At 31.8% G+C, this 10045-nt stretch overlaps 1 protein-coding gene across 1 annotated transcript; it reads right to left on the bottom strand.

The window, feature by feature from the left end:
- Window positions 1-91: 91 nt before the first annotated feature.
- Window positions 92-6165, bottom strand: LOC111429099 (hemocyte protein-glutamine gamma-glutamyltransferase-like). The gene is made up of 9 exons (XM_023064907.2): window positions 5893-6165; window positions 5593-5825; window positions 5278-5541; window positions 4820-5224; window positions 4335-4767; window positions 4116-4274; window positions 733-962; window positions 510-670; window positions 92-453 (listed from the first exon to the last, which is right to left on the bottom strand). The coding sequence occupies exons 2-9, from the start codon at window positions 5798-5800 to the stop codon at window positions 166-168; spliced, it is 2148 nt and encodes a 715-aa protein (XP_022920675.2). The 5' UTR covers window positions 5801-5825; window positions 5893-6165; the 3' UTR covers window positions 92-165.
- Between the last annotated feature and the right edge of the window lie 3880 nt (window positions 6166-10045).

Here is a 10045-nt window from a genome sequence, read left to right as displayed (position 1 = left end):
ATTGGCATTAAATTTAGCGCCATCTATCGTAATTTAATTCTTAAATTCAAATTTGAATTTGCTTCTAAACCAAGAAAATTAAAACGAATAGTTTTTGAAATAAACATGTATTTATTTAAAACAAAGCATTAAACATTAATAATTGAAAGAAAAGTATTAATTGTATTATTCCTCTTCTTCGGTGACTTCAACTTTAGAAGCACCAGTGATGTCTGAAAGTTCTTTTGACCAAAAAGTCGCTATAAGTTTTTGTTCTCCAGCTATTTTTGGTACAATTTCCGTTTCAGCGCTCACCAATTCTCCAGCTTCAACATCAGCAATGGAAAGAATATGATTTCTTAATAAAGTTGGCCCAGAAAGATTAAATTTGCAGTTTGTTAACGTTTTCTTCAATGGATTGATGAATTGAAGAAGAACTCGTGTTGGGGATTTACATGGAATTTCTGATGGAATCTAAAATATAATTAAACGATTAAAATAAAAAAGTGGAAATGCAAGGGACCACTTACTTTAATTGTTATGGTTGGTTTAACAACTTGAAAATCATCTTCATTAGCCCAAGTTTGACGAGTTTCAGTTACAGTTGCAACTGCGCACAATTTCATGTTGCAATATTCGACTAATTTGTCGATGTATTCATCACCAGCAATTTTTAATTCGAGTCTTTCAGCTAGAAAAAGAATATTAATATATGTTTTTAAGAAAATTAATTAATATGTTAGTAATTCTTACATGAGTGTGGTTTTAGCTTAAAGATTCCTTCAGCTTTTTTCACGAGATTCGCTTTTATACCAGTATAAAACACACTGGTGGATGATAAAACAGCTCGAACATTTCTTTCTTCATCGCATTTATTTTTCATGCGAACGATTACACTGAAATCTTCGCCAATTCGAATTCGATCAAGTTCAACCAAATCGAATTCAATGTCTTCTAAATTAGGATCTGGTAAAGCATAAAAACTACAAAAAAAAGAATAAATATAAATGAATCAGACATTTTTAAAACATATACAATCGAAAAGAATGATCAAGAAAGGGAAAATTTGAAGAAACTGGTAATGGCAAAAGTACAGGTAATATTCTGCTATTGATTTTGGTATGGGCAAAGTGCTTTGGACGTCCCATTGTACGTTTTCGTTTTGCTAGGATCTGACATAAGTTTTCTGCTACTTTATCTCAAAATTTAGGAAGTTTTAACATTGCTTTACCATGAATTTTACATTAGTTTATTAAAACAGAATCTTGGAAGCTTTGATACGGAATGAATTTAGGTAACCGAACTGTTCATAAAGTTGCTAGGCTTGCGACGTTCCTAATTTACTACGAATACATGCATTTCTGTCATTTATGGCGAAATCTGTACCTTGGCTATAAGATAGGTTCCTATATAAGATTATTTCTTCTCCAACCCAACCCGTGACAGTAACAGAAGCAGATTTAACTTAGAAAAGTCTATCATACTTGGAAAATCAGTGAGGAAATATTGGAACCAATTAAAATGAAAGCAATTGAGGAGTAATCAAGAAGTATTGCATTTATGTTATTGCAAGTTTATAGCAAGAGAAAGGTATTGAAATCCTTTGAGACCCATTGAGATTCATTGAATGCGAGTGGACAATTTTGGAAATATGTATTCAGGAACATAGAGCATTTGGAAGTAAATGAAAAAATCGTGATGATGTATTAAGAGCAAGCGAAAGTCCATAAAAATAATTAGTAGCAATGAAGAGCTATACGAGGTGTCTGGAGCCTTTCATTTTTAGAGTAATATTTTCAGGGTGGGTTGGTTGCCAGAATGATTTTTTTTCTGAACGAATTACGATACCCCATGTTTAATCCAATGCTCAATCCATGAAAAACTCCATGTCATTCGTGCGGATAAGTTGTCTAAGATGAGGGATTACATCTAATAGGGATTGCAGCAATACCCAAAGCAATTAATTTGCGTGTGGATGTCCGCGAGATAATAATGCTCATCTTATGTGGGGTGTTATTATTTGCTGTACTAGTAGGAGAAACATGATAAAGGCACAGAATGAGGGTTGGCTGAACTTTTTGCTTGGTACTAGTGGTGGAACGGATATCCGGCAACTATCCGTTATCCGGCCTATTAGGCCATTTTTGAAAATCCGACCGGATACCGGATAGTTACCAAATATCCACCATTCACAGGAATTAGTATCTCTTAAAAATTCCTATAAAATCTATTTCTTGGAATATGAGTATGAAAATTTCCCAAAGTGTTAATAAGAGTATCCTCTTTCCAATGAACCAACCCGTTTTGAAAAATAACTTTTAGTTTTTGAGAAAACAATATTTGAAATTTTGATAAAATTTTCGATGTTGCAATTTTCATCGATATCTTGAAAAATTCGCTATAATAAAATTAAGTTCTTGAAGGATCCTTGCGGAAATATCACCAATTATTAATTAAAGTATCCTCTCTTTAATGCAACAAACAGTTTTGAAAAAGCGCTTTCAGTTCTTGAGAAATAAATTTTTGAAATGATCGACAATTTTTTCGAATTTTGCAATTTTTGCCGATTAAGTTTTAAAAATCCGTATAAAATCCATTTCTTGGAATATGAGTATGAAAATTTCTCAAAGTATTAATAAGAGTGTCCTCTTTCCAATGAACCAACCCGTTTTGAAAAATAACTTTTAGTTTTTGAGAAAACAATATTTGAAGTTTAGATAAAATTTCTGATGTTGCAATTTTCATCGATAACTTTAAAAATTCGCTAAAAAATTCATTTCTTGAAGGATCCTTGTGGAAATTTCACCAATTATTAATTATAGTAAACTCTTTTTAATGCAAAAAGCCGTTTTGGAAAATCGCTTTTAGTTCTTGAGAAATAAATTTTTGAAATGATCGACAATTTTTTTGAATTTTGCAACTTTCGCCGATTAAGCTTTAAAAATTCCTATAAAATCCATTTCTTCGAATATGAGTTTGAAAATTTCCAAAAGTGTTAATAAAAGTATCCTCTTTCTAATGAACCAACCCGTTTTGAAAAATAACGTTTAGTTTTTGAGAAAACAATATTTGAAGTTTTGATAAAATTTTCGATGTTGTAATTTTCATCGATAACTTTCAAAATTCGCTATAAAATTCATTTCTTGAAGGATCCTTGTGGAAATATCACCAATTATTAATTAAAGTATCCTCTCTTTAATGCAACAAGCCGTTTTGAAAAAGCGCTTTGAGTTCTTGAGAAATAAATTTTTGAAATGATCGACAATTCATTCGAATTTTGCAATTTTCGCTAAAAATTCGTATAAAAAACTCCATTTCTTGGAATCCCAAAGTGTTAATAAAAGTGTCCTCTTTCCAATGAACCAATCCGTTTTTGAAAAATAACTTTTAGTTTTTGAGAAAACAATATTTGACGTTTTGATAAAATTTTCGATGTTGCAATTTTCATCGATAACTTTCAAAATTCGCTATAAAATTCATTTCTTGAAGGATCCTTGTGGAAATATCACCAATTAGTAATTAAAGTATCCTCTTTTTAATGCAAAAAGCCGTTTTGAAAAATCACTTTTAGATCTTAAGAAATAAATTTTTAAAATAATTGATAATTTTTTCGGTTAAAAAAGGGCACGACAACGTAAATTCAATCAAGGCAATATTACAACAGCCTTTTATGTCGTCATATTGACATAAGACAAAGTACCGTGGTTCTGATACTAGCATCTTGACCCATCAAATCAAATTGTCTTCCGTTTTCTTAACGAAACTGTTTTGCATTTTTCAACCTTCAGAACCGTCCAGTTACTTATGAATCAATTGAAACTATAATACTATAAACTATAATAAGGTGAAACTGTGAACTTTAAAAACATCTTTAATCAGCTATTTTTACAATATCTCAAGATCTAAAGAGTAGTTTTGAAAACGACCTGTACTATTCAAATACTTATAAAGTAATGCCTTGATATTCGCAAGGGTTAAGTTCTAAAAATACACCGCAAGTTGAATAAAATTAGAAACGACTTTTATAAGATATGAGTAAGCTTTGTATAGTAGGGTATTTTTAAACATAACCTTTTTGGTTAAAATTTCGCAAGGATTCCAGAAAGAATCGTTTATTACTGATTTTTTGAACTTACTTTTTTGCTAATCTTGTACTTCTTACTGCATTATACAACGATAATCTTTCAGCTTCAGTTCCTTCTTTTGGTTTGTACTGTTCGGTAATATCTTCACGATCTCTATCGCCATTTGGATCAAACAAAAATGGTTTTTTCGTTAAAATCAATCTCCCAATACTATAACAAAGAAAAATAGTCTTAAAAAACCAAAAAAAAAGAAATCAAATATATTTTTACTGATGTTTGTTGCAATAAATTTTTGAAAATCCCAATTCTTCTTTAGGATCTTCTTTCCATCTCATTAAATCTGCATTAACAGAAGCGACCATAAATCCAACATCGTAATTCATTCCAACAACTCCATATTTTATGGCTTCTAAAGATGCTGGACCGCACTCGTAGATTTGGGAATGAGATGATCTTTCTTGGGGTGTAGCATCGATTGCTTGCCAACCACCATATCCTTTTGGAAGATCTGGTCTTGCCATCCAAACATCGTTCCATACGTGGTAATTCCATATGGAATCTTCCCCGATTTCGTTCATTGGATCATATTCTAATTCCTCATCGATCATATTGAAATATTTATCGATTGTTAAAGACGCATTTGCGTCATGGGCTGATACTAAATTTGAAACAACTCTTGATGGTATCCCCAAAGCTCTACAAACTATTATAAAAATTTTATTAACCTGTAGTATGATTAGAGCATAGAAAATTACTTGTGGTAACAACTCCTGAGAAAACCCAACATTGTCCGTAGCTTACGGATTGTTGAGTTTCCAAATATTGTTGGAGAATTTCAACCGATCCAGTCCAAGCTGATGGTGCAGTTCCATCGATGTAATCGCCGTCCCATCTTCCAACGAGAATTCCATTATCTTCGTCGTTATTGTTAACCATTTTTGAAATAATTCGACATAAGCTTATAGGATCACCACGACGATAATGCGGCATTTGACACATTTCTAGCATAAGCATAGCAGCTGGTAGAACGGTAGCGTCAAATTGTCCAAAAACCCATTCACGACCTCTGCAACTTCCTAATGGTCCAATCCAAATTTTTCCAACATCCATAAGAATGTATTCATCTAATAAGCGTTCATCTGGCATGTAAACTAAGTCACCTTAAAATATATAAAATAAATAATTTGGCTTTACAAAAAAATTATTTAATTACTTTTATGCCATGGATTAAATAAAATATAAATCTGTCCCGGATGATTATAAACAGTTGGATCATCAACTGAGTTTTGAACACTGGTTACAACTTGTAATTCCCACAAACCAACCGCACAAGTATAAGGACTACAAACTTCTATGGTTATCGTATTTTCTTGTTGCCCAATAATTTTTCCATTAAAAGTATCATCTTTTAAATCATCAGATTTCAATTTTAAAGGTATTACTCCTTTAGTTCCTTTCATGATATTCTTTGCAGATCCTAATATTAAAAATTAAGTTAAATTGTTTAAAAAATAATTAATTATTTTACCATAATAATTAAAATGAAGTTTAACGACATCTGAGCTTTCATCATATTCGCGATTTGAAAATCTGATAATCATAATGAAAGTGTATCCTCTTCTAAACACAGGAGTTGGATCTTGTTCATTTACAACTTCGTATTTATCGGTTTTATGTCTTCTTGCATTCTCCAGGGGATAAAGATAAACTAATTCTACCTCGAGATTATCCGTCATTTTTAAATGATTTTTTTTATGTATCCTAAATAAGTTAATGTAACTTAATTTTTATTTCTTTTTCTATTTATTAATTATTAAATTTATCTTACCAAAAAGAATAATATTTTTCTCTTTAACTATACACCACACAAGAAACGAAATACAAATGAGCCAAAATTCTATTTATCTCATCATTTTTAACCCTTTTTTTATCACGCTTAAACCACAAATGGAGTAATTACCAAATTCCGGTTGATAATATTTAGTAAACGACGCGAAAGGAAACCGCAGGCGCTTTATTTTGAATCAATTAATAAGAAATTAAGTTTTCTTTATCAGTCTTATATTCCGAACCAGATTTGTAATTTAAAACGCGCGTTCGTTTTTGCGGTTTAAATGCAACTGCGGGAGGATGTAAAAAGAAAGAAAAATAGATTATGATGCTGATTTATTTAAACATTCAGAGGTATTCATCGTAACGTCCAATTTGTCATCGATGCCGGATAGTGAATAATACGGCAGTGGGCCAACTTTAAAAGAATAGCCAGTGGTGTTAAATAATAGAGAAAAATGTTTCGCAACGAATGATTCATTCATTCACGTAGTTAATGTTTGAAAAGTAAAGATCATTTTATTCTTATATACATATATCTTATTCCAAAATATTTATTCAAAAAGTTGTGTTAATATAAATTTTGAATAAATCTTGAACTCTTTATGGTCCAACCTTTAAATTCACTTGTTCAAGACTCAGAGCTCCAACTATCAATCATATAACACCAAAAATATTAAATTAATTAAATAAAATAAAATGGGCTATGGTATTTAAACAAGAAGCTATTAAAAAAAACAAATAATTTAAAAAATAAACGCTTAGCGTATCTAATTGTGTAAACGTAATTAAAAAATTACCATTAAATCATCGACAATGATTAATTGATGCTTCAAATTAGATTCATATGTTCAATAATTATCGTCTACGTGGATATCGCGAGTATATGATTAAAAATATCAAAAAAAGAAAGTTATTTTTATTAAAAAGAAGAATTAAGGGAATAATTCATTTTACATTACACGACTATGTCAATATTTACACATAGCTGATTCTAATTATTTTCTACTACTGTTATGAAATCATCCAACTCGATACTCGATACCTAATTTATGTAGTATTATGTGTAATTTTAGAACATGCATCATGTTTTTATTATCTATTCACATCAGTATTCTAAACCTCTTTTTAGTAATCCAATGCATTTTCCACTATCTTATGGTTCTGAAAGAAGAATGTTTTACATTGAATTGGAGGGTTTGTTGCAAAAACCTATCAGCTTCAGTTTTTTTAATTTTAATAAATTTTTCAATTACAAATGAAAAATGTTGCTGTTGTGGCTGTATTTTATTTTGGATTTGCACAAATACCAACTGTATTTTATTTTAGAGAATTAGGGTAGAGAAACCAGTTATGACCACATTTAGTACTCTTCAACTTTTAAAATCCGGTATCTTATTGTTAGTTAAAAATTGGAATACATGCGAGAAAAATATCAAAATAGTGTTTCTTAGCTCTTGTTGCATATAGGCACTTTCCATTTTATTTGCGTATCTAGTATTTTAAAACACAAAAAATAAAATTCAAAAGCAAATCAATTTCTCCATTTATGGCCATAAAAGTTTCCACTTATGGCCACCATAATTTGTTTGCGTAGAAATCAACCGCAATAAAGTACAATTTTTAGATTTTATTAGGCACATTTACCATTGTCTAACACTTTGAAATGTGTCTTACAATTAGTCTGATCTAAGCTTTTTAGACATTGTACTTCAAACTCATCTTCACCCAACCCGCACAAAAAGTTTACAACACACTCCTGCAGGGTTGTAACTCCATACTATAGACTTACTCCTCTAGACTACGCGTGGCGAGTGCAAGCTGTTGTCAAGATGATAAGCAACCCAAACAGGAGGGACAGAAAACTCTATGACATTTGACGGAACTACAACAAATTTTGCTGTTGCATCAAAATTGGAAGCAAATTTAAGATAACCTGATGCACAACCCTGGTTTCAACATCCTGTGAACAATGAACGTGTCCATATAATACTAGACCCTTGTCACATGGTGAAACTTGTCAGAAATACTTTTGCCGATTGGTGTATACTTTTAGATGAAGAAGGGCAGAAAATTGAATGGGATTTCTTTAATAAGCTTGTTACTTTGCAACAGACTGAAGGCCTACATGCTGCTAACAAATTAAAAAAAAGGCACATACATTTCCGACGGGAAATTATGAAAGTCAGATTTTCTGTGCAAGTTTTGAACACAAGTGTTGCAGATGCGTTGGATTTCTGCATTACAGATCTTCATTTACCGACTTTTATTGACTCAGAAGGCACATCAAATTTTTGTAGAAACATTAATTATGTGTTTGATGCGGTCAATTCCAGAAATATCTTTTCGAATGCTACTTGGAGAAAGCCATTGTCTTTCAATAATGAAGTTTCATTCTCAGATTTTTTTAAAATTCCATACACTACTTAGCTACACTTAAGACTGATAACGGAGAATGAATCCTAACCACTCGTAGAAAAACTAGATTCCTAGGCTTGATCATATCTATCCTAAACGTACAAAACTTATTCGAAGATTTGGTCAAACAAAACCTCATGGACTACTTCCTAACGTACAAAGTAAGCCAAGATCACATCGAGATGTTTTTTTCGGCTATCAGATCAAGAGGTGGATTCAATAACAAATAAGAAATAATAAAGAATAATAAATAACAAAGAAGAGGCCTTTGAAGAGGGTTTTATTGAAAACTGAAATTGAAGCATCGACTTCTGCAAATTGCGCACGCGGATGCAAGGATGCAAGATGGATCATCCTTGCAAGAGAAGTGGATGCAAGATGTGAATGAAATTAATGTCAGGATAAGGCAAATATATAACAAACTAACGTTGTTTAAAAACCAGTAGGTTACCAAATTGTACTACAGCATAGTACTTTATAATAATCCTGAGTACGGTTCTCAACTTCATTTTTATACGTTTTGTTTTGTACAGTTTTGATTTTTCTTATTTTAAGTAGTTTGTATACAAAACAATAAATATAAATTGTCAAAATTAATTGTGTTTTTACTATTACCACTGTTCCACCTAAATTCCGATATAAGCGAAATCACATACGAGACAAGTAAAATTTGTAAAGACAAAGTTTTTGGTTAACACTGAATAGTCGAATACGACTTAAAAATTGCGAAATTTCCATTTATTGTTTTCCTGCCTGGGGTTTGCTTTAAAATAATACCGCAAGTATGTTCGACGTTGATGGATCAACACTGTCAGGTTTGCTGTTGAAGTACAAATCCTGTAATTATTGAGCAACAGCTTCATTCTCTTTTTCGGAGGATAAGCCTTCTAGTTGACGAGGCAAGCATTCTTGGAAGTTTGAAATTTGGAGTGTTTGCACCTCAGTGATTATTTCATTAGAAGCTTCGAATTCTTGCATCACCTCTATTTCCGAAACTGGATGGTTTCTTGAGGGAGTGCAGGTTCCCGAATGGGAGGGTCGGGGTGGAGCAAACTGAAAATAAAGTTGTCACATTCTCTTTATCCGAATGTGTAGATTCATTGTAAACGTTTTGTCCTCTTGGCCTGATAATGAGTCCTCCGTTTGGAGCCAACCATAAGGAAGTCTCATCCATATAGATTGACGAGTGTAAAGAGTGTAAGTTTCTTATTAGCACTATAAAGAATAATAATTATAATAATAATAATGATAGTACTCTACCCAAATTTCATGGTTCATGTCGTCCACAGACTCTAAATGTTATTGAATAGCCAACCCAAAGTATTAAATTATCATTTCATTGGGCATTCTTGCAAAAAAATTGTATGAAAATCAATAATAATTGTATAACAAAGATGCTATAAAATAAAGCAGAATGGACTAAAATGTAATAAAAGAAATACAAAATTTGCCAAGAACAAGAGGTTACTTATTTGCTTTCACAATAGTCGGCCTACGGGCTGTCGAGCGGAAGGCAACTAACAAGTAAGTTGTAAGTCTTGACCACTCTCTAGTGGCAGTGGTCGACGATCGCGCGAGAAAAGCTGCTTCTTCCAATCCAGTGGTTGTCATAATCATCATTTTAAACTTTTTTCACACTTTACCACATGAACAAGAACACCGTCAAATACAAATAGTAACTCAGGTTGCAAAATATTTTCCTTCAATGCCATCAACAAGCAATGGTGTCAGAT

Source organism: Onthophagus taurus, chromosome 1 (genome assembly GCF_036711975.1).
Source record: "Onthophagus taurus isolate NC chromosome 1, IU_Otau_3.0, whole genome shotgun sequence".
Classification (NCBI taxonomy): Eukaryota; Metazoa; Arthropoda; class Insecta; order Coleoptera; family Scarabaeidae; genus Onthophagus; species Onthophagus taurus.
The sequence above is the reverse complement of the archived record's forward strand: the minus strand, read 5'-3'. Positions and strand labels throughout refer to the sequence as shown.

What these genes read in the sequence shown, in the direction of transcription:
- LOC111429099 (XM_023064907.2), bottom strand. Translation starts at nt 5,800, where the DNA reads ATGACGGATAATCTCGAGGTAGAATTAGTTTATCTTTATCCCCTGGAG. An exon ending in CTCAGGAGTTGTTACCACAA is followed by an intron (nt 4,768 to 4,819) that starts GTAATTTTCTAT and finishes TTTTTATAATAG; the next exon opens with TTTGTAGAGCTTTGGGGATA. An exon ending in ATTTATTGCAACAAACATCA is followed by an intron (nt 4,275 to 4,334) that starts GTAAAAATATAT and finishes TCTTTGTTATAG; the next exon opens with TATTGGGAGATTGATTTTAA.